The 24,933-nt window shown below is 46.4% G+C and overlaps 1 protein-coding gene across 1 annotated transcript in view; it reads right to left on the bottom strand.

Annotated features, from left to right (window-relative positions):
* Positions 1-732: 732 nt before the first annotated feature.
* The window catches only part of RHOJ (ras homolog family member J), a 56,513-nt gene continuing 32,312 nt past the window's right edge, over positions 733-24,933 (bottom strand). The window contains exons 2-5 of the mRNA XM_081866479.1: positions 9,363-9,421; positions 5,784-5,948; positions 3,554-3,649; positions 733-1,571 (exon numbers count right to left, since the gene is read on the bottom strand). Of these exons, the coding sequence (XP_081722605.1) occupies positions 1,425-1,571; positions 3,554-3,649; positions 5,784-5,948; positions 9,363-9,421 (467 nt within the window). The 3' untranslated portion in view covers positions 733-1,424. The remainder of the gene's footprint in view (positions 1,572-3,553; positions 3,650-5,783; positions 5,949-9,362; positions 9,422-24,933) is intronic.

Raw genomic sequence — 24,933 nt, 5'->3', positions numbered from 1 at the left:
ATCGTGGCAAACCTGCTTGGTCTCCCCACATCTTATCCTCACAACAACCCTGTGAGGTAGGTTAGGTTGAAAGACAGTGACCAGTCCAAGGCTACCCAGCAAGTTTCACGGCTGAGGGGGGATTTGAACCCTGGCCTCCCAGGTCCTAGTCCAACACTCTAACCACTGCACCACACTGCCTGCAGTCTCTCCAGGCCTGCAGGCGCTGTGTGATGAAGCACTTTCTTTTATCTGTCCTGAATCTTCCAAGATTCATCTTCACTGTGATAGGAGAAAGGGGGAGAAAAACCGTTTCTGTACCCACTTTATGATTTTATACATTTCTATTGTGTTGCTTCTCACTTACCTTTTCTCTAAACCAAAAAATAAACAGCAAATGCTATAACCTTTCCTCATAGGGGAGTTGGTCATCCCATTTATCACTTCCATTACCATTTTCTGAACCTTCCTCAACTTTATGATATCCTTTCGGAGGTTGTTCAATGAGCAGTTTAGAATTTCTTGCATTGCAGCGGGTTGGACTAGATGACCGCTGAGGTCCCTTCCAACCCAGCAGCTCTGGGATCCTACATCTTAAAACAACAGCGAGAACAACTGGGTGAAGAGGGAACTAGGTCTGCATTCAGAATATACATGCAGCTCCTTCCAGACCCTGGCTATAGCCATTTGCAAGCAAGAAAATTTGGTTGTGTGGTACTCAATTTAGTAAAAAATAAAATAAAATCCCAGATGCCCAAGGGTAAAATGACCATACATTTTGATGGCTCTCTAGCTGGATAATGCTCAATATATAAAAAGGGAGACAAAATACAGTAAATGTCAGTTTGATACCACATCGTTTCCCTCCTCCCCAAGAAATGAGGCTCTTTCCGAAAGAGGGAATATTCATAAAAAAGCAGATTAAAACAGGATCTCTAATGTTGCATCAATATCTTAACCACGGTCAACTCTGGAAGAGTTATTTGCCTGCCTGATTTAGCTTTTGTGGCCCGGCTGTGATTGAATATTCATACCGGAACAAATCAATTCATTCGTTGTTGCTGAAGGCTACAAATTACTGAATCTAGAGAGTCTCTCAGTTTTGCTGCAGGATCCTTTGAGATCTTTTCACGTTTTTTTCCGGATCCTGACACCGCAGGAAGAGTTCTCTCAGCTGCTTTACTTTATCAGCTAGCTTTGCCTCAGGTAAAGTGACCACAGTATGGACCAGCTGCTTGTATCTACAGCTCTGTAGCGGTTAGAAAAAAGCAGGTAAGATATGAGAAGGCGCAAGCTTAGGAGGAATCACAGATGGGGAAGATCTCCCTTTTAAGATGCCTCCTTCCTGGTCATGTCCTTCGATCTTTTGTGCAGGTGTTAAATTATGGGATGGGAAGACTCTGGCCAAACACCAGCCCAACCCCGTTCCAATATTCCGGCCATCGTCATACAACTCGACAGCAGCTGCCGCACTCAGAGCATGGTTTCTTTTTCTTCTTGGGGTTGAATATGGTGAGTATCGCTTCATCAAAGACGGCCTTCAGGCCTTTCTGAGTCAAGGCTGAGCACTCCAGGTAGCACTGGGCGCCGATCTAGAACGAATAAAAAAAGAGAGAGACAGACAGGCCTGAGCGACGGTGGCAAGAAAATAACCTCTGGGTCATAAAAAAACCCAGAAGCATTTTTACTCGGTATTATAGGTGAGGACATTAATAGAGAAGATGTTAAATTATTTTTATATGCAACAACAGCGGCAAGAGTATTGTTAGCCCAGAAATGGAAGCAAGAAGAAATTTTGATGAAAGAAGAAGGGCAGACGAAATTAATGGACTACGCAGAATTGGATAAAATGACAAGAAGGATTCGAAACCTGCCAGACCAGAGATTTACAGAAGATTGGAAGAAATATATGAACTATTCGAAGAGCAATTGTAATCAACAAATTACGCTAGTAGGACTGCAAGAAGTTTTGTAAGGAGAAATGTATGAAATATTGCAAAGTAGAGAAAGAATAGAGATATTAGTTATGAAATTTAAATGTAATAGTGAAAGTAAGAAATGTAAATTAAGTGAACAGATTGAAAAATTTTCAGATGTGATTGATGGAAGTCAAAAAATTGTATAAGATATAAAAGTATGTTTAATTATTGTTGAAAATGATATGTTAAAAAATTAATAAAAATTAATATTTAAAAAAACAAAAAAACAAAAATAACCTCTGGGTCAGGGGTGGCCCAATTGCCTTGTCAATCCAGCCCAAGGACGGTCCAGGAATCAGCATGTTTTTACATGAGTAGAATGCGTGCTTTTATTTAAAATGCATCTCTGGGTTATTTGTGGGGCATAGGAATTTGTTCATCCCCCCCCCCCAAAAAATATCGTCCAGCCCACCACATGGTCTGAGGGATGGTGGACCAGCCCACGGCTGAAAAAGGTTGCTGACCCTGCTCTGGGTATTGAAAGGTAGAGTGCCCCCAGGCAAGGAGGTTCCATTTGACTATGTTGGCCGAAAGAAGAGTCCTCTGTCTTCCTCCAAGAATTTGTCTAAAGCTATCTAAGATGTTTTACTGTTGTTTTATGATTTGCTGGAAGCCTCCCAGAATGGCTGGGGCATATAAGAGCATATAATTCAATCTATCATCTATCTATCTATCTATCTATCTATCATCTATCATCTATCTATCTATCTATCATGTCTATCTATCTATCTATCTATCTATCTATCTATCTATCTATCTATCTATCTATCTATCTATCTATCTATCATCTATCCTTTAGCTTGCATCCTAGCCCAACATCCTGTATCCCATGGCTGCTAAACTAGGTACCTCTAGGAGTAGCCTTCAAGCAGAGCATGAAGACAAATATCTATATTCTGCCATTGCTCCCCAGCAATGGGTATTCACAGGTAGACTATCCATGGACATGGAGGTTCTATTTGACCTAAAGCCATCAAACATCCTTTCCCCTCTTCTGTGGACTTCTCATACGGACAGAGTGGAAGTAAAATCTGCATGTATAGGCACTTATGAAGAACTTGTATTGTAACGATAGTCTTTTCTAGGTTTTTATATGGCTCTGTTTTATCTGTGTGAGCTGCCTTGAGTCCTGGACTAGGGAAAAAACCGTATTTTTCGCTCCATAAGACACATTTTTTTCCTCCTAAAAAGTAAGGGGAAATGTCTGTGTGTCTTATGAAGCGAAAGCTGTGTGGAGGAGGGACGTGTAAGCGGCTCCTGTCCGCTTTGCTGCTTTAAAGCGAGCCGCGGAGGACGGACTGTAGCCATGGCTCCCCTTCATTCAGAATATTCCCCCCCATGTTTTCCTCCTCTAAAAACTACGTGTGTCTTATGGTCAGGTGCGTCTTATGGAGCGAAAAATATGGAAAATACATACATACTGTATATACAACAACAATGAGCCTGGCTTAGTTTACAAGGAAGGTACAGGGCCCAAATCAGGTGTAGTTCTAGTTTGCCTGATCAAATCCTGGCTCAATCAGTCAAGATATGCATGATTTTCGTGCTCTTGCATGCGGCGTCTTGGCTCTTGGGTTTAATGGGAGCAACAGTACCTCTTTAGCCAGTTTGATGCCGTGTTCGTAAGACAGGGGCTTCTCCTTCATGTAGAGCAATCGAGTCAAGGTTTTTGGATCATCTCGTAGGTCAATCTAGGAGTTTAAAGCAGATGTAAAGTTTAAGGCTTGTTCAAAAAAGAAAAGAAAAAAGGGCTATCTAAGGTCTCTAACTGTTGGAGATGCAACAGATAATGCTTCTCTTAAAAAAGTGTTTTTTTATTGTCCTATATTGAAAGATGTTTTGGCAGAAGGTAACTGAAACTATAGATAGGGATGCGGGTGGCGCTGTGGGTTAAACCACAGAGACTAGGACTTGCCGATCAGAAGGTTGGCAGTTCGAATCCCCGCGGCTGGGCGAGCTCCCGTTGTTCGGTCCCTGCTCCTGCCAACCTAGCAGTTTGAAAGCACGTCAAAGTGCAAGTAGATAAATAGGTACCGCTCTGGCGGGAAGGTAAACTGTGTTTATGTGCACTGCTCTGGTTCACCAGAAGTGGCTTAGTCATGCTGGCCACATGACCTGGAAGCTGTCTGCAGACAAACGCCGGCTCCCTCGGCCAATAAAGCAAGATGAGCGCCGCAACCCCAGAGTCGGCCATAAAAGGACCTAATGGTCAGGGTTCCTTTACCTTTACCTTTAACTGTTTATCAACAGAACTGTACAGAGCAACCTTACATTTACAGAGCAAAATATCCTCTTGAATTATATACTCAGCACATGGAACCTTACAAACCTTACAATAGGAGTGGACTCTCTGTGCCCTTACCACGGCAAAAAGACTGATATTAATGAATTGGAATAATAAAAATGCGGCTCCCTTCTACGAGGGCATTGAAGACTTACACATACAAGCTCGGAACATATGAACAACTTGCATATAAATGCAGACTTGCGATGGACAAATTCAATGATATTTGGAATCCATTCTTACAAATACTGCAATAGGTTCAGATCTGGTGAAGTACAATTAACAACCTTGTAAAATATACAGCTTTGGGCTCCCCCTCTTTGTTTCCCCTTCTGCCCGGGTTCTGCTTCTTTCTTTCATTTTCTCTTTTCTGTTTGCGTCTCTTGGCACACATATAGTTATGTATTTTCGAACTTTCAATAAAGATATTAGTCTATCCCCCCCCCCAAGTTAAAGGTTTGTTCACAGCTATGGCATCCCTCACTGAGCAGGAACCTTCTGCCTAGTCCTATCTGTCTGCCCATCATCACACTATTTGGCATTGTAATGGTCACAAAGTGAGACTATCATGTGGCAGCTGCAATTGTAGAATCGGAGAGCTGAAGAAGAAGAAGAAGAATTTGGATTTGATATCCCCCTTTATCCCTACCCGAAGGAGTCTCAAAGCAGCTAACATTCTCCTTTCCCTTCCTCCCCTACAACAAACACTCTGTTAGGTGAGTGAGGCTGAGAGACTTCAGAGAAGTGTGACTAGCCCATAGCTGTCAACCGTCCCTTATTTGGTGGGAAACTCCCTTATCCCAGTGCTGTGTCCCGCTGCTGTCCCTTATTGATGATGTCCCTTAAATTTCCCAGGTTTTAAAGGAAGCAGCTCCTCTCCCTCCCTCCCTCCCTGCCGGCCAGTGAGGAGGGAGGCTCCAACTGTGTTGCTTGGCTGCGTTGCTCACCCAATAAGGAGTCTAAGAACGACTGGGGGGTGGAGCTTGCATGCCTTGTGCCGATCAAATCGGCCGCGTTGCCTGGGGACTCGCCTTTGCTCAGTGCTTCCCAGTGGAGAGGTGACGGTGGTATTCCTTGCTGCATCCCCTTTGCCGGGTTGCTGCGCTGTAGGAACCACCGCTTGAAGCTTCGTTTGGCTACTGGCTGGGCTTTCTGCCTTTGGCTCGGAGGGGCTCAGAAGCTGAACATACCTGTGTCCGAAAAATCCCTTATTTTGGCTGCTGATCTCTTATTTTCGAGGCTGCTGGTCCCTTATTTTCAAATTTGTAAGTTGACAGCTATGGACTAGCCCAAGGTCACCCAGCAGCTGCATGTGGAGGAGCAGAGACGTGAACCCGGTTCACCAGATTATGAGTCCACTGCTCTTAACCACTACACCACACTGGATCTAGTCCAGCCCCCTGCAATGCAGGAATCTTTTGCCCAACATGGGATTCGAACCGACGACCCTCATGCTCTACCGACTGAGCTTTTCCAGTTGGCTGAGTTAGCATGAACACACCCGAGACCAGTGTTTTGCAGACTCCCCAGCCATCCTTTACCTGTGTTCCTATCAGAACATAAGGCACATGGGGCATGCAGACTTTCAGTTCCGGCACCCATTCCTCCTGGACGTTGTGGTACGAGGCAGGGTTCACCACGGAGAAACAGATCAAAAACACGTCCGTGTTGGGGTAAGAGAGAGGCCTGAGCTGGTTGTAGTCCTCCTGCCAGACAGCAAAAGAATTTAAATGAGAGCATTACAACAGCAGTGAAATGGTTATTTGGAGCAGCAAACTAGATGTCCCTTCCGATTCCTCCCAATTCTTTGATTCTAAGCATCCACACAACCGTTTTTGCACGTGATAAAGTCAAAATTTATTGAGTTGCCTAGGTGTTTTCTTATTATCTTTCAGGGCCAGGAGCACGCAGTTCACTAAACATTAAGAAGAAGTTTCTGACAGCAAGAGCTGTTTGAAATAAATACTACTTTGGGGCAGTGCTATTTTTCTAATCTAGAACTCGCCATGAATGCCTCCCTTGTTCTCTTAGAAAAAGCCCTGCTTTGGGGGGGAAGATGTAAAATTCTCAGGCGGTGAGATTATTTTAAACCATATACCAACTGTGGGGTTTGACTGTCTGCCAAAAGACTGATATTGATTCATTGGAAAGATAAAACCATGGCCCTCTTTGAGCGATGGATAGAAAATATGACAATGCTGGCAATGTACAAATTAGTAATTTTTCATTCGTTGTAATAACTGTATTACTTATATACCTGTATTCCATATTGTATCACAATTCCAAGTATTTTTCTTTAATTTTTCTTTTCGTTTTGTTCTTTTCCTTTTCCTTTATTTTCTCATGGAATTTTTAAAATAAATTATTATTATTATTATTATTATTATTATTATTATTATTATTAACATAAGTTGGATGGCCATCTGTCAGGGATTCTTTACCGTACACTTTTTGATGTGGCGAACTGCAAAACAGATAGCTTAGAGTGACCACGAGATGGCACTAGATTCTCGCAAGAAGGTTCACAACAAAGCCTTTTGAGTTTCCGAACAATATTTGCTTCGGAGAGGTGAAGCTTGGGGCACCATTAAGAATGTCAGAAAGAGAGCTGGAGACATGGGATGCGACATCAATGCTTGACTCTGAGATAATTGGCTGTCATGACACTAGGTTGGGTAATTCACTTGGACTCTTGTGCTGAGGGCAAAATCCCAGGGGAGATGGGGAGGCGAGACAGAGGCCCCTGCCGGCCCTCCAAGTGTCCCTATTTTCCAGGGACAGTCCCTGATTTACCGAAGCCGCCTCGGTTTCTGATTTGATCCTGGAATACCCCGTTTTTCCTTATTTTCATCAGAGGGGATGTCTCTTTCATCTGAGAAAAGTTGGAAGATAAGGAATAGGATGTCCTTATTCTCATTGGAGGGATGCGGGTGGCGCTGTGGGTTAAACCACAGAGCCTACGACTTGCCGATCAGAAGGTCGGTGGTTCGAATCCCTGCGACGGGGTGAGCTCCTGTTGCTCGGTCCCTGCTCCTGCCAACCTAGCAGTTTGAAAGCACGTCAAAGTGCAAGTAGATAAATAAGTACTACTCTGGTGGGAAGGTAAACGGTGTTTCCATGCACTGCTCTGGTTCTCCAGAAGCAGCTTAGTCATGCTGGCCACATGACCTGGAAGCTGTACGCCGGCTCCCTCGGCCAATAAAGTGAGATGAGCGCCGCAACCCCAGAGTCGGCCACGACTGGACCTAATGGTCAGGGGTCCATTTACCTTTTTATTTTCATTGGAGAAATGTTGGGGGAGGGGGTGGGTTATGACCCTGTTTTCATGGTAAGCTGCTGGCAGTATTGCATAATCATTTCCAGAGGTGTGGCCATGCTTAGTTGGCAAAACCAAGATAGGCTTCTGTACTGTGCAATCCTATGCACGTTTGCTAAGAAGTAATTCAGCAAGGCTTATTCTCAGATATGTAAGAGTAAGGGGCAGAGACCCTAGCTCAGTGTTAGGGCATTTGCTTGGCATGTAGAAGGTCCCAGGTTCAAACCCTGGCGTCTGCAAGAAGGGCTGGAAAATGCCCTCCTGCCTGAAACTCTGGACAGCTGCTGCCAGTCAGTGTAGACAATATTCAGCCAGAGGGATCAATGTTCTGACTCAGCACTAGGCAGCTTCCTACGTGCATATAGAGTTTCAACTTCAATGTGACATAAGTTGTGGTTCGAGGACCCGACCCCCGCAATGTGAAATGAATACGCAAGGACACGTGATATAAGGTTAATGGGCAAGAAAAGGCCACAACTTTATTGATTACAGCAAGTGAAAAGGTATTGGCTTAGGCATTGGATGTCTAAAACAAGGTGGGTTTATTCACCAGTAGGTGGAGCCTGTTGATGCTAATCCAACTATAAGCTCTCCCCTGATGTCACCGAGGGTCGTGCCATGGCTTCCCGCCAAGCAGGCATCGGACAGAGTACACGACCGCCAGATTCCTTTAACGGAATACCCCAAAATTGAAGGCATAGGCGATGGCCACACCTAGCCCTTCGACACACCACAACACATTATTCCAATGCCTAACCTACCCACCAATACCACAAAAGTTGTGACGATTGCTACGAGGTAGGCGAAAAAACCAAAAAGCCTAATGCCAAATGGAAAAATTCCTACCAGGCCCCCTGGACAACCAGGGCGACCAACCTAAGGTCCATAGCAAGGCCAAGGAACTAAGACCCTGAGCTCAAAGGGAGTGGAGGGTGGGTGACTCGTGATGAGACGACAGCGAAGAATGAGGCCGAGGAGAGGCTGGTGCTGCAGCAAAAGGCTGCTGTAACCGCCCCCTCGGAGGCACCTGGTTGGGTGCCTGCCGAGGGGCGTGGGCGCCAGCCAGGTGAATGGAGGAGGCAGGGGGCTAACGCCCCCTACTAGGGGCAGAGCTCGGGCTCCCGCCCACAACCACTCCCCTCTCTTGCAGGGAGGAGAGTCTTTACAGGCATCTGATGAAGCAGACTCTAGTCCATGAAACCTCACGCTAGGATTGCCATACGTCCAGGATTTCCCAGACATACCAGGAATACTGCAGTTGGCAGCAGTGCGGAAATCGGCATCATGAAAATCCGGACAAATGGCAATCCATATCAGCAGTGTCGTTTTTGCCATCTTTCCTCAAAAATTTTGCTCAACAACTTTTCGCCCCTACCAAAAAAGCTAAATAACTCTGCCAAAAAAAAAATCTAAACCACTTTTCTGCCCGGATTATCACTTTTTGAAATATGGCAGCCCTACCTTATGCTGTAATAAATTTGTTAGATTTTCTTTTTCTCGTATCATTTTAATTTCTTAAATGAATATCACTAAATTACTTAGAACATCATATAATGCAACATAATCCTATGATGTTTTTATCATCAAACGTATGTTATAATAAATTGGTTAGTCTTCAAAGTGCTGCAAGGCTTTTTGTACCATGTGTCTGCGTGTATGAAGTGACTCTTGTGCAAGTCACCAAAAATGAAAAGCTTACATTTTTGCCTGCCTTAAGGAACAAAGAAGAACCACAAAATGTTCTTTGTGAGAAGAACAGCGGCATCAAAGATAGACATAACGTGCAGAAATGACAGTAGATTACCTGTCCTGCAGTGTCATAAAGTCCAAGCAAATGCTGTCTGCCTCCGACTGTCACAGTCACTATATAAAAAAAGAGAAAACAGAAATATATTACCGGAACCTGGTTGGATCAGAATAAGGGCCCATGAAAAAATTGGGCTTTTTTTGAGTTTGGAACAGAGGTTCCCAAACTTATTTGGTCTACCACCACCTTTTCAGGGGGGGGGGAAATTACTCAGTGCCCCCCAGAAATCCTGCCAGCTCAGTCCAATCCGCTCGAGGGTCGGGGTCGGTGCCACAGTCCCCCTGCCATTGGTGAAATAGACAGGCAAGCTGAGACCCAGTTCCCAGGCCTGGGTTCACCCAAAAGGGTTCAGCCAAGCCCAGGAAAACGCATCACCTCCAGCATGACTGCCAGATCCAGGGGAGACGTTGTATGAATGGTTGTTTGTAAAATTCTTCTTTCTTTATGCTTCCACCGCCCCCTTACTTTTATTCAACGCCCTCCCCCAATTGCACCCGAGGCTACTACTGCCCCACTGTATCGTCCCAGCACCCCCCAGGGGGTGGTAGCGCCCACTTTGGGAAACACTGGTTTAGAGAAAACGTTGGCATAAGAGCTTGACGTAGAGTAACATTAGACCTATCCCTGCCCATTAGGTAAAGGTAAAGAGACCCCTGACCTTTAGGTACAGTCGTGGCCAACTCTGGGGTTGCGGTGCTCATCTCATTTTATTGGCCGAGGGAGCCAGTGTACAGCTTCCGGGTCATGTGGCCAGCATGACTAAGCCGCTTCTGGCGAACCAGAGCAGTGCACGGAAACGCCGTTTACCTTCCAGCCAGAGTGGTACCTATTTATCTACTTGCACTTTGACATGCTTTCAAACTGCTAGGTTGGCAGGAGCTGGGACCGAGCAACGGGAGCTCACCCCATCACAGGGATTCGAACCGCCGACCTTCTGATCGGCAAATCCTAGGCTCTGTGGTTTAACCCACAGCACAGGACCCTAAATTTTGACACTGGAAGAGACAAGAGAGGGAGACAGGATAAGAAGGGAAGATGACGGATGGATGAAAGGAAGAGTAGCTGCATGGATTCAGGCTTAAATTTGGTTGGGATCCTCGCATCACAATGGACTCGTGTGATGTTTTGAAGGTGGAAGAAAAGCACCCACCAAACAAAATTAGACATCTGTTGCCCTTAGCTCATCTTTTGTTATTCTAGCTCCAGTGCGGAGATGAACTTCACAGGCTGGTGCTTTCGGGGTAGCAAGAGATCTAAGGAAGTTCCGCAGGGTTAGGAAGAGACCCCTGGCTGGTGGGTACTCATCTCTAAGACCCCAGATCTAGGTTGCAACTCTTCCCTACTGAGGGAGTGTTTGGGTTATGTCTGGGTTTGGTACATTCGGCATCCGTTTCCCCCTTCCTCTTCTTTCTTTCCAGTGGAAGATAGTTTGCAATGTCTTGGTCCTTGTGTCAGAACCCACCATCTCAGTGAGAACGTTGGGAGTTCGTTTTGGACAAAGCATGGCTATTCTTTTATGTGTTTATGTCTCCCAACACTCATCTATTGAAAATCTTGTTTAGTTTGTGTTATGTCCTTCCTCCCAGGAGTCCAGGGAAGTATAAACAGTCGTTTCAGCAGCCTCCCATTCAGGTGGTGGCCAAGAGCAAGCCTGCTCTGATCCAGAGATAAATAATTGCTCTTGCTTTACGTTACATGATTCATCTGGCTAATTCAACATCCCCCCCCCCCACAAAGGGGCCCCAAGTAGTCCAGTGCATCATAGGAAGAGGGTGGGCTGAGAGGAAAGCAAAGATAATTATTTCCTCTATGAGGAACGGTTGCTGCGTTTGGGATGTTTTAGTTTAGAGAAAAGGTGAGTTAGAAGCAACACGGTAGTAGTGGCAGACCCCTGACATTCACCCCATTTGTTGGGTGCTGGTGCCCAGTCTGCGCATTATGCACAGCTAAACGCCACCCCAATCCCTGAGCAGTGAGAGACTTCATGAGTTCCAGGTGCTTACCAGGAGTTTGGTTTCCATGGAATGAAGGTCAGCTGAGATGGTGGATATATGGATTTATTTGCACATATATACAACCTGGGGACGTGGGTGGCACTGTGGGTTAAACCACAGAGCCTAGGACTTGCCGATCAGAAGGTCAGCGGTTCGAATCCCCGCGACGGGGTGAGCTCCCATTGCTCAGTCCCAGCTCCTGCCAACCTAGTAGTTCAAAAGCATGTCAAAGTGCAAGTAGATAAATAGGTACCGCTCTGGCGGGACGGTAAACGGTGTTTCCATGCACTGCTCTGGTTCGCCAGAAGCAGCTTAGTCATGCTGGCCACATGACCCGGAAACTGTACGCCGGCTCCCTCGGCCAATAAAGTGAGATGAGCACTGCAACCCCAGAGTCGTCTGTGACTGGACCTAATGGTCAGGGGTCCCTTCAACTTTTTATATACAACCTGAGCCTAAGATGGAGGGGCTCACAGCAAGAAAGTATTTGTGGGGGCTGCTCCCCACAAAGTTGATGGGCATTCCCATTCAAATGGTGTGTGTGCACTGCGTCATGTGATCGATTGTGCGAGGCGGGGCTTACCTGGGCCCCCACAATATTTTATTGAAGTTGGTGCCTGTCAAGATGCTGTCAGCGGCTCCCGGCTGGTTGCCCAGGAAAGTATAAAGACAAGGAAACGTTTCTTACTGTCCTTTTTTATTTCAGTCTTTACACAGAGAGGCTATAGAACCCAGCCTTTTGGATAATGGCGTTGTGCGAGTGAATCTCCACCCCCCCCCGTCTCTCCCACTTTCTCATTCATCAATCTCATTGTCTCTCCTACAGGTGCTGCTACATACCCTCTGTTTTTGAGCTCTTTGCTCTCCTACTTTCAAGGCTCGCTGGGTTCTGGGAGGAGGGGGTCTGCAATGCCTTCTAAAGACAGTGTGTCCGTCAGCTGTTGCCCCCCCCCCGGTGCCTCCTCTTCCTCCTCTCCCATGATTTCCCAACTTCCCCCCTCATCTGCCTCTGAGCTGTGACCTTCCTCAAACCCCTGTTGTAAATCTAAACTGTCTTCCTCTTCCTCCTCCCTGGAAGGGTCAAGCTGGGAAGGCAGACTTCACCATTCCTCTTCTGCCCAGTCCCTGACATCACCCCTGGCACAAAGCAAGCATGTCTCTGTCTCTGCTTCCAGCTCAGCTCTCACACAACCCCACTATCTCACTATTTTCCTTCTGCCCACCCAACTTCTTTGGATATGCTAATCCTGGTGCTTGTTCATGGAGAAAGCTAGAGAGTCCCAGAAAGACATCTACTTCTGTTTCATTGACTATGCAAAAGCCTTTGACTGTGTCGACCACAGCAAACTATGGCAAGTTCTTAAAGAAATGGGAGTTCCTGATCACCTCATCTGTCTCCTGAGAAATCTCTATGTGGGACAAGAAGCTACAGTTAGAACTGGATCTGGAACAACTGACTGGTTCAAAATTGGGAAAGGAGTACGGCAAGGCTGTATATTGTCCCCCTGCTTATTTAACTTATATGCAGAATTCATCATGCGAAAGGCTGGGCTGGATAAATCCCAAACTGGAATTAAGATTGCTGGAAGAAATATCAACAACCTCAGATATGCAGATGACGCAACCTTGATGGCAGTGAGGAGGAATTAAAGAATGAGGGTGAAAGAGGAGAGCACAAAATATGGTCTGAAGCTCAACATCAAAAAACTAAGAACATGGCAACTAATCCCATCACCTCCTGGCAAATAAAAGGGGAAGAAATGGAGCCAGTGAGAGGTTTTACTTTCTTGGGCTCCATGATCACTGCAGATGGTGACAGCAGCCATGAAATTAAAAGACGCCTGCTTCTTGGGAGAAAAGCAATGACAAACCTAGACAGCATCTTAAAAAGCAGAGACATCACCTTGCCAACAAAGGTCCGTATAGTTAAAGCTATGGTTTTCCCAGTAGTGATGTATGGAAGTGAGAGCTGGACCATAAAGAAGGCTGATTGTTGAAGAATTGATGCTTTTGAATTGCGGTGGTGGAGGAGACTCTTGAGAGTCCCATGGACTGCAAGAAGATCAAACCGATCCATTCTGAAGGAAATCAGCCCTGAGTGCTCACTGGAAGGACAGATCCTGAAGCTGAGGCTCCAATACTTTGGCCACCTCATGAGAAGAGAAGACTCCCTGGAAAAGACCCTGATGTTGGGAAAGATTGAGGGCACAAGGAGAAGGGGACAACAGAGGACGAGATGGTTGGACAGTGTTCTCGAAGCTACCAGCAAGAGTTTGACCAAACTGCGGGAGGCAGTGGAAGACAGGAGTGCTTGGTGTGCTCTGGTCCATAGAGTCACGAAGAGTTGGACACGACTAAACAACAACAATCCTGGTGCTTAACTAGCCAGCCACAATCGTTGCCTAGACAAAGGGACTGGTTGGGCAAGCTTGCTCTCCTATCTTCTAACCTGCCCTCCCCCCACCAATACAGGAACCCAAGAATCAGGCAGGGCTCAAAGCATCGTGCAGAATGATCCTTCTCCCAACAAAACATGGTGCCCATCACAAAGTCAGGGGTTTTGCTGGCGAACGAATAAAATGCACCAAGAACTTTTAACCATTGCACCATAACGAGGTCCAAATTCTGTGCCGCATCCATCTCACTTTAAAGCTGCGTCAATAACAGCCGGAGGAAGGCAGGCAGATTGACAGCTCAGCAGGTTTCCTGTCTAATGAAGCTATCTGGAAGTTTGCCTGGAAGTCGGTAGAGAACTAGTCCACTCTTCTTCCATGCAAAAATAATAACTGTGATGGATTAGGCTTGATCTCTCTGTTCATCTACCTGTGGCATGAACTACCAGGTGCTGATTTCTTTTTGCCTGACTAATCTCATTTATCATTTAACACCACTCCTCCCCTCCCAGGTGTAATTTATTATTAAAAGTCCATTTCACTTGTTTTCTGGGGGCCCCCACTGTAGAATGATATGGTATTGCTGGATCCCACCCATGCAGTTTTGGAGGCTCTTGGTGAGACGTGAAAGCATCTGGCAAGGCAACAGAGCAGCTGAGAGGACGGATTGATCATTTTCATATCTGCCACTACCTCTGGCCTGTCAGGAAATCCAGTTGCTATCGACAGCTCCGCGGCTATTTATTAAGTCAAGGGCCAATGCAAGCAGGTCCTGATAAAGATGCACAAAAGTCCCCGGCAGACAGTTAATGAACAGCCTTTCCCCTCGGGGGACGATTCTTCCAAACCCTTATCTGCCAGAGGTTGACAAGCTGGTAATAGGAATTCAATGTACAACAAATCTGTCCTTTAAGCAGCGAGGGGAGGCAAAGTTAGGAAGATAAATAGAACAAGAGCGTTCTGACAACCTCTCTGTACAAGGTGGGAGCCGAATATGGCCTGGTGAAAACACGGAGGACGGCGCTGATTGACAGGGTTAGATTTATATTCCCATATCTTTGCAGAACGCCGCCTAAGCTGCGTTTCGAAGAGCCGCTTCATCACTCTGGCAAGCTGTTGCTTACATGGGCCTCTCTGAAGTGGGAAGCGTTTATTATTTCAACCCCTCGATTTCTGCAGTGTGTGCCTTGGCTTCCGCAACCCCTGACAACCCAGGAAAGGAGAGCGGTTCCTTTCTGCTTGTGCGTGAGGATGGAAGAAAGTCATGACGAGTATTTGCAGACCTCTCCCTGCTTCCAAACCGACCTGGCAGGAAGGGGACGAGGGGTGAAAATTCCCACTTGAAACAAAATTCCCCTTCCTGACTGTGTTAGAACATGTGCTTCGCATGCAGAAAGTCGTCGGTTCTATTCCTGGCAGCTCCAGTTAAAAAGATCTGCATCAGGACTGCTGGGAAAGTACCCAAAGAGGACCCAGAACTTGGAAAGCTCATGTAAAAAAAAAGGATCTATTTATTTATTTCATAAAATAAATAACACACCAATTGATAGTGAACAAAAAACATCAGAGAATCATAAAATTGGAAGGGACCCTGAGAACAGGGACATTCTATTCTGTACCAGGAAGCTTCTCCTGCGTTGGATCTCTCTGTAAAAATAGACATCATATACACATCTACACATTGAGCCAATTGCAGCCTCTCAGCTGAATCTACCTCACAGGGTTGTTGTAAAGAAAAAAATGCAAGGGTAGGGAGCATGTACACCTTCCACAGATAAATGGAATGAAACAATATTTTAGCTGTAAGCTGCCTTGTGTCCCTGCCAGGGTAATAATAATAATAATCAGTGCTTTTTTTCCTTAAAAAATGTTTAGGGTTACTCTCATTTTGGCTCAAGAAAACCACCATTTTATAGTTTAAATCAGGAAAAATAAATACAGTAAATGGACAAAAGTACAAAGACTTACAAAATGTTTAGCGGTATGCATACTCCTGTGCCCACCCCCCAGAAAAAAGCACTGATAATAATAAGAATAATAATAATTAACAATGGAAACTTTGAGAATAATCAGGAACGTACCAGAGAGGAAATCCTAATGAACTTAGTGTGACTTAGTTCCGTGTAAAAATGTTTTGCATTGCCGTGTAAGCTGCAAAGTCTTTACCCAGTTACCTGGGAGTAAGTTCCATGGAATACAGTGGGACTTACTTTTGAGTAGAAAGTGTAAGGCTTCATTGGAATAAACACTCCATGTGTTTCTTAAGAAATGGCTGGCTGCTGAAGCATTGCAATTAAAGAATTAAAAGTGGATTGATGACCTTTCCCCTTCAAAATCATAGGAAGTTGCCTGCCAGCTTCACCACTTCCTTCATTTGGCACAACAATTTTATTTTCAGTATCAACAGGACTCCAGTTTTGCACCTACACACCGTCGCAGCACTTTTAATTGCTCTCTGAGATGTGGAGGGGAGGAAAAAGGAAAACCAGGATGTTCCGGGATCAAATCAGAAACTGGGGTGGCTTCTGTGATTCTGGGACTGTCCCTGGAAAATAGGGACACTTGCAGCGTATGGTGCAGGCACAGAGCTAATCCAACCCTCTCAGGGCCGTCTTAAGCATATCCGGTGCCGTGGTGCAAAGCTCCCTCCGGCACCCCCCCCTCGTTTCTCAGAGTTGTCAGAGATTTTTTAGGGAGGACGGGGCTGCTGGTGGGGCGGCAGGAGGCAGGCAGCGGCTGGAGGATGTCTCCTTTGGCGGGGAAGAGGCAGAGGCTGGACGCGGCGCCTCCTGGCTCAGCTGGCCATTTTGTGCCACGATGGCCATGGCAGACGGCAGCGGCGTAGCGTGGGTTGTTAGCACCCGGGGCAAGGCAAGTAATTTGCGCCCCTAACCCCTAACCTGCTGCCGCTGCCAGCTTCTTCTTGCTGCTGCCTGGGCTGGTCGGGTGTGGTTCTCTCCCGCACTCAGTGCTGCGCTGGGCGGCCGCTGCACTGTCCCTCCCCCAGAAAGTCCCTCCCTCGCGCTCACTCCGCTCCGCACCGCACCGCATGCCTGGCACCCTCCCCCTCCACAGTGGGCGGCGACCCGGCAGCTCGGATCAGATTCGCACAGCCAGCATTGCAGTGAGAGAGAGTGAGTGAGCCAGGTAGGGGCAGAGAGCTGCGAGTGCGAGCACCCCCCCCAAATGTTGCGCCCGGTGCGGCTGGCCCCCCCTGCACCCCCACGCTACGCCACTGGCAGACGGAGGCTCCAGGCGCTGTGCTGCTTTGGCACGGCATGGCAGAGGCGGGCGAGGTCGGCAAGCTGATGCCAGGAGGTGCCACGTCCAGCCTCCGCCTCTTCCCTGGCGCCCTCCAGAACTTGGCGCCCTGGCGCCCCGCACCACTAGCCTCTATGGCTAAGACGTCCCTGAATCCTCTATCCCCATAACGGGCAGATGGCAGCAACAGGGTAAGCCGAATACATGATGCCAGAGGCAGGACCACTGAGGTCAGACTGCTGGCACGGGTCTGCAGCCACACAGCCCTCAGAAGGGCAAACATAGCTGCCACAGCGATACCCTCCTATGGGTCTTTCCTGTTTTCTTTATAACCTTTCACTGCTGCTGAATTTTATTGAGCCACTCGCTGATTGCACTAATTCTCCCTGCCAAAGTTTCATGCTATGTTCCTGATGTGTATAGTTATACCTTCACATTTCCCACATTGCGTTCATTTATTTTTCTTAGCCCCGCAAGCCGCCCGGGGGGATATGCATCGATGGGCCGCCCCTGAAACCGAGCAATAAAAATAAATTGGTGTCCAAGGCCTGATGTCCTTGCCATCTGGCAATGAGGTCATTGTCTTGGAGCTAAGACTCCAGGCCTCTCTTAAATGGTCCTAATGCAACAGTTGAGTCCACGTTGGAGTCCCTAGTACCTTTTTCAAATGAACCAGTTTTCTTTCTTTCCCCAAATTCGTCGCAAATCACGGCGCGGGCTGTTTGCCCATCTCTAATTTCAGCTCCCTCGAACGGGAAAGTGGAATGGCAACGAGCAACTTAATTTCTTGGCTTGCTTTGTAAGTAGCATTGCCAAACTATTCCTTACTTTTCAGAAGCATCAATCATGCTAAAGCTTTCTCCGTTATTCTGGAGCAGGACAGCTCCACCGAGCCTAATAGGTGCCCTTCTTTCCAGACATCTCTCCAGGGCATCCTCGATTTCTGAAAGCTTCTTTCGCACCAAACACTTTCATGCTTTGCCTTTGCATAAAGGAGACCATGGGTGGTGCTGTGGGTTAAACCACAGTGCCTAGGACTCGCTGATCGAAAGGTCGGCGGTTCGAATCCCCGCGCAACAGGGTGAGCTCCCGTCATTCGGTCCCAGCTCCTGCCCACCTAGCAGTTTGAAAGCACCCCTAAGTGCAAGTAGATAAATAGGGACCGCTTTGTAGCGGGAAGGTAAACGGCGTTTCCGTGTGCGGCGCTGGTGCTGGCTCGCCAGATGCAGCTTTGTCACGCTGGCCACGTGACCTGGAAGTGTCCTCGGACAGCGCCGGCTCCCAGCCTCTTGAGCGAGATGAGCGCGCAACCCTAGAGTCGGTCATGACTGGCCCTGACGGGCAGGGGTACCTTTACCTTTAAAGGAGGCTGGACTAGCATTTGGAGAAGGAGAGGCCGTGTAGAACAGCTTACCCTCAGCCTGGTGCCCAGCAATATGTTGCGTGACAGTTCCCACCAGTCCTGGTCAGCATGCTCAATGGTCAGGGATGGTAGGAGAAGCTTCCTGGTGTCCCTGTTTTCATCGGAGAAATGTTGGAGAGTATGCATGTAGGAATTTAGAACACGGCATGATCAGGGTTCTGAATTGAGTGGGTGCCTTCAGTGTAGACCCAGCCCAAACCTCCCTGAATTTCTTTCCCCTTGTACCTGGGCACTGAAAAGGTACCTAATGGTATTGCTAATGCAGAGTCACCAATAGATTAAATTGTGAAATGAATATGCAGAAAGGTAAGGTGATGTCAGGCTGCGGAGACTCAGCTTCCTCCCCCGTGGCAGTAAATAAGAAAATCAAACGAAAGGAACGCCTTACTAGTTAGATTCTTTAATAATCACAGTGAGAGATAAAAGAACACGTCTCCCTAGGAAATGGTGGTGCTCTCAGCAAAGGCTTACACCCCTCCATCCCTATTAATCTTCGTCACTCCTACGTCTTGTAATCTGAGTTTGTACCCTCTGCACTTTCTGTTCTGAGACTTTCTGAGCTCTTCTTGACTTTGGGGAGGGCGGTGGAGGAATGCTGTCCAATGACTGTGAATCTGTTAACCCTCTCTCTTCCAGTGTTCCTTCTCCTAGCTGTTCCCCACCCAGTATTTCCCAGCTTCTGCCTTCTGAACTATGCCCCTCTGCAAACCACTCTTCCAAATCGATACTGTCGTCCTGCTTCTGGGAAGGTTCAGGAGCAGGGGAAGGCTCCTACCATTTCTCCTCAGCGCAGCGCTCCTCAGCACAGTCCCTGACAGGTGAGGAGAGTTGTGGCTTTGTGTTAGAACAGGCACGTCCAACAGGTAGATCGTGATCCACCGGCAAATCACTGGACGTCTGTGGTAGATCACTGCTGGCTCCCCCCAAAGAAGAAGCTCAACAACTTTGACCTGAACTCTGCTCCGTGAGCAGATCACAGTCTCTTGGGAGTTGGGCATCCTGCTTTGCACAAAGAAAGTTACAGGTTCAATTGCTGGCCCTTTTGCTTTGTATTGGGCTGGGAAAAGCTCTTGCCTAAAACCCTGCAGAAATGCTGCTGGTCAGTGTTGACATTACTGAGCTGGAAGGACCAGTGGTCTGATTTGTAGGGATGGAAAGATATGTCAGTTTTGGTTTCTGATTTTTCCGATCTTCAGTTCAGTTCTCCACACTAGTTCACAGGTTTTTGGGTTGTTTTTTTAAGTCCTCATGAAAATTCATCAGCATTTCTGTGTGAATTTCTCTGAACATACACATTTTAATATGCAGTTTTGCCTAATGGAGTGAATTTTTAATCTTACTTTCATCAAACACTTTAGTTGATGCATTTTTTTGCATACATTACATGACTGGAGCAATGCAAAATTCAGGGAAGTGTGAATTTTGAAAGATTGCTGTGTTTCGGTTCTCATTTTGCTTTCGAAAGGGGAAATTATATATTTCTGCCTGTAAATGTGAGCTGAATCAATTCCCCACCCCACTGAAAGGCAGGTTTCTACATGTCTATGCAGACTATCTACCAGTTAGATCTTATTTAACTTTAAATTTATTAACACCTTACACTGCTCTTCATCATTTTAGCATATCATTTCTACATGGTTTTTAATTGTATATTCAATATTGAATGTAATGCATTATATTGTGTTTTATGTATTCTGTTTTCTTCCTACCTTTTCTGCTGGTCACTGACTGAAATAAATATACTATTACCAATTAGAGTTTCATGTAGATTAACCATTAACTTTTAAAAGAATAAACATGTATTTCAAATTAACTTGGATGAATGTCACCTAAATATTACCCAAAATAATAATAAATAGCAATACAGCCAAACCAATTAGAGCAAAAAATAAACAAGTTGCGCCCTTGCTGCTTAGCCCTGCCGATTAAAAATTGCCGCTGCTCATTAACCTGGTGTCTGTCAATTAGGCTGGTTAAAGTTTGCAGCCATTGCACAATGTGAAAGATGGGAAGACGGCATTTTTAATTATGCCTCCTCCGAAACCGAGGGCCATTTCAGATGAGGTTCCATGACCCCTGCTAAGCTCCTCATTTCATAGTTCAGATTTGTCCGCATCAACGTTAGTGCTCCTTGCCACCCATGTCTCTATTAGACGCCAGGATTCAAAATGGCCTTGACAGAGCACAGAGCTTGGGTGGGGAACAGGGAAGTGAGTTTTGACAATGACAAATGCAATGCACAATGCACAGCATGTATGGAAGGAAATGTGCAGTATGGGAGAGGAGGGGAACACAACCACACAACCATCTCGGTTAGATCGGGTGGATGAAGCATCAGATAAAAGGCTTTTTAGTTTGGAGAAAAGGTATGCAATGGGGACACTGTTAGGAGTTCTGCCTACACTCGAGTAGGACCCTGGCAGAGACAAATGCCCGACTGGCATGTTCTCTCCCTCCTGGTCGATTGTTTGGGAGCTTCAAAAGCTTTCTTCAGCCTGAACATCACAGCGACCGATGCCAACCGACACCGGCACACTTAGGGATCCGCAGAGTTTGCGCATCATGCGTGACAGACCTCAGCAACTCAGCATTTTGGCTAATCTACTTTATTTACATATAAACACACACAGAGCACTGCAACATGGCTCCCCCTCTCTCTAGCATCAGACAGCAAAGAGAGAAAGAACAAAGGACAATAGTCCCACTTCACGGAACACAGTAACACAGACATCCTGTCTCCGTCACTTTCCACTCTGTGAGTCAAAACATACACCGTCACATGATAGACAAAAATCCCATGACTGCAATCATGAAGCAGGAATTCTAACAGACACATCATAGAGGTATATAGAATTATGCATGGCCTAGAGCAGGCATCTTCCAAGCACAAGTAGCCTGAGATCTACCATCCAATATAAAAAACTGGAAGTGATCTACCACACTCTCCCATTGTCATTCTTCAACTTAAACATATTATATTTGGCTGAGCTTATGATAAAAATAATAACAAATGATAGTCGCTTCCATAAAACCCGAAAAGTTCATCATAAATTGTTATGTACTAAGCTTGGATCCTAGAACAATAGGCAGGTAGGATCCTAGAATGCAACAACTGATTGGCTTGCAGGAGAAGACCAATCAGGCTCCAGGAGGGAAGCTGAATCAGCCAATCAGATGGGACTCATTGTGTAAATAATGTATATAAAAGCCTGAGGTTTGTGGGGAAATTTAATCTCGGTTTTACAAGCTGCAATAAAGAGCATGAAATCACTGCAGGACTCCTACAAGTACCCCAAGACTCTTGCTGTTTTTCAAATGGGTCAGGGGCACATGTCAACCACAGCGGTTTCCCCCCATAGTTCAAAACAAAAATTGGGTAAACTGAACTGCAGAGTTCCTTAACCCTTCCTTAATGTTAAAAACCATGAGTGTAGATACATCCCAAGCCTTATGAGGAATGGTTGAGGGAGTTACTGAAGACCTCTGAAGGAGGAAGGGCAAATCATCTGGCAGGGATAACATAAGTGCCCACCACTCAAATACATCCCCTGAGTCCATGAGCTGGGTGCAAACGAGGGGTATGCAAAGCAACGGTGCCTCTGCTTTTGTTAAGAGACCTGTTTGAAGGATCTGAGCCTCAGTGAAACCCCTCCTTTCCTCATTTTTCAGCCAGGCAGAAATACTGCGATGGGAAATAGTGAATGAAATCAATAACAGTAAAGTATTTCCTGTAAATATAACCTCATGCTCAGGTTAAAACAAAGGGTTGGCCTTTGGTTTTTAATATCCGGTCATTGTGAGCTTTGGGGATTTAAATCAAAGGCTGGAGATGGTTTTTCCTGCCTGATGTTACAAACGCATCTTTGCTCATTCTCTGTTCCATGTTGAAAATGTGGGCCAGCTACAGGCCTCCCTTCTCAATGTACACGATGAATATTTGTTTTGTACTTGATACTCTGTTGTTTGAAATAAGAATTGTGGCAAATGCATTATTATTATTATTATTATTATTATTATTATTATTATTTTATCTGCTCTGAATGGAGAATTCCTGACTCGGAAATAATGGACAATTGCACGATCACAGAAGAAAGCAGGAAGTTTAATACAATTATGAACTGGTTGCAGCACATATTCTTTTCATAGCATGATCAGCATAGATGATGATGGTGATGATGATTAGCCCTCTGCCTCCCACTCACCTGGCTGGCGCCCACGCCCACGGGCAGGTACCCAACCAGGTGGCTGCGAGGGGGCGTGTTTAGCAGCCTAAATTGCTGCGGCACCAGCCTTCCGGCCTCACTTTTCATCGTCCCATCGCGAGTCACCCACCCTCCACTCCCTTAGAGCTCAGGGTCTCAGTTTTCTTTTGGCCTTGCTATGGACCTTAGGTTGGTCTCCCTGGTTGTCCGGGGGGCCTGGTAGAAATTTTTCCATTTGGCATTAGGCTTTTTGTTTTTTTCGCCTACCTTGTAGCAATCGTCACAACTTTCTTGGTATTGGTGGGTAGGTTAGGCATTGGAATAATGTGTTGTGGTGTGTCAAAGGGCTAGGTGTGGCCATCGCCTGCGCCTTCAATTTTGGGTACAGTGGTGCCCCGCAAGACGAATGCCTCGCAAGACGAAAAAACTGCTAGACGAAGAGAATTGCGGAACGGATTCTTTTCGTCTTGCGAGGCACCACTGTATTCCGTTAAAGGAATCCGGCGGTCGTGTATTCTGTCTGATGCCTGTGTGGCGGGAGGCTATGGCACGACCCTTGGTGACATCAGGGGAGAGCTTATAGTTGGATTAGCATCAACAGGCTTCACCTACTGGTGAATAAACCCCCCTGTTTTAGACTCACCCCTCTCTGAGGGGGTGGAGTCAGCTGACATAATCCAATGCCTAAGCCAATACCTTTTCACTTGCTGTAATCAATAAAGTTGTGGCCTTTCCCTGCCCATTAACCTTATATCACGTGTCCTTGTGTTTTCATTCCACTACGTGGGGATCGGGTCCTCGAACCACAATGTCAGTAGTTCTACTCTGAGTAAAACTTAATCGAACACCATCCAATATATTCTTTAAATGTGAATTGGATCAAATTCCCCTTCCATCTTTATGCCCAAGTAAATGGGGTTAAGGTCCCCGTCAACGGCCCATTTGGGGTGCCTTGCTCTCTCCCAATTTTGAGCTGAGATCTTGCCCTGAAAACACCCTCTTTCTGGTCCACGATCTTGCACGGGTCACGTGACTCGTGACCGTGTATTCACATGGTATCTCTGAAAGCTCAGTGCAGTAGGTGTTTGGAAATCCCTGTTTCTGCAGCCCTGTGCTATACCTCTGGGGCTGTGGGCTTGACAGGCCTGGGGTAGATGGACAGGCAGATAATTCGCTCTAGCTTTTCATGTTCAGATCTGTATGGGGTGATCTGTCTGTCTGCCTCCCTGCTGCTGGCAAAGGTCCAGGCGGCTTTGTTAGCAGGGAAACCTGCTGAGCCTTAAGTCTGTCCACCTGTCTCCAGTCCTATTGATAGAGCCTTAAAGTGAGATGGATCGGTCCCCGTTAAGAAGCAGTAGCTGGGGCTGCATGTATTCCGATTGCATATTCTTGGCCAAGAAGAGCAAAACAAATAAAACAGAATTAGAAGGCATCAGCACAGCTTCCAATAGCCATTATGGCCTGGGTGGAGAAGAAGTGGTTCTGCAGAGTTAAGAACAAAAGCATAGCCTACTGGATCATAGAATCGTAGAGTTGGAAGGGAACCTGAGGGTCACCTAGTCCAGCCCCCTGCAATGCAGGAATTTCAAGTAAAGCATCCATGACAGATGGCTGTCCAACCTCTGCATAAAAACCTCCAGTGAAGGAGAGGCCACCACTTCTCATGGGAGTCTGTTCCACTGCTGAACACCTCTTACTGTCAGAACGTTCTTCCTAATGTTTAGTTGAAATCTCCTTTCTTGAGACCATTGATTCAGGTCCTGCCCTCCAAAGCAAGAGAGGACAAACTCATTCCCTCTTCCATGTGACAGCCCTTGAGATAGTAAGACAGCACTATCTCAAGTACAGTAAGAGCTGCTCAACAGTGACAGTAAGAGACAGTAAGAGACAGTAAGAGACAGTAAGAGACAGTAAGAGCTGTTCGACAGTGGAATTTGCTGCCAAGGAGTGTGGTGGAGTCTCCTTCTTTGGAGGTCTTTAAGCAGAGGCTTGACAACCATATGTCAGGAGTGCTCTGATGGTGTTTCCGGCTTGGCAGGGGGTTGGACTTGATGGCCCTTGTGGTCTCTTCCAACTCTATGATTCTATGATTCTATGATTCTATGATATTTGAAGATGGTGAGAGCTGGACCATAAAGAAGGCTGATTGCCGAAGAATCGATGCTTTTGAATTATGGTGCTGGAGGAGACTCTTGAGAGCCCCATGGACTGCAAGAAGATCAAACCTCTCCATTCTTAAGGAAATCAGCCCTGAGTGCTCACTGGAAGGACAGATCATGAAGCTGAGGCTCCGAT

The sequence above is a fragment of the Podarcis erhardii genome (assembly GCF_964252035.2).
Source record: "Podarcis erhardii genome assembly, chromosome: 1".
Taxonomy (NCBI): domain Eukaryota; kingdom Metazoa; phylum Chordata; class Lepidosauria; order Squamata; family Lacertidae; genus Podarcis; species Podarcis erhardii.
Note: the sequence above shows the minus strand (reverse complement) of the source record. Positions and strands in the feature narration are given on the sequence as shown.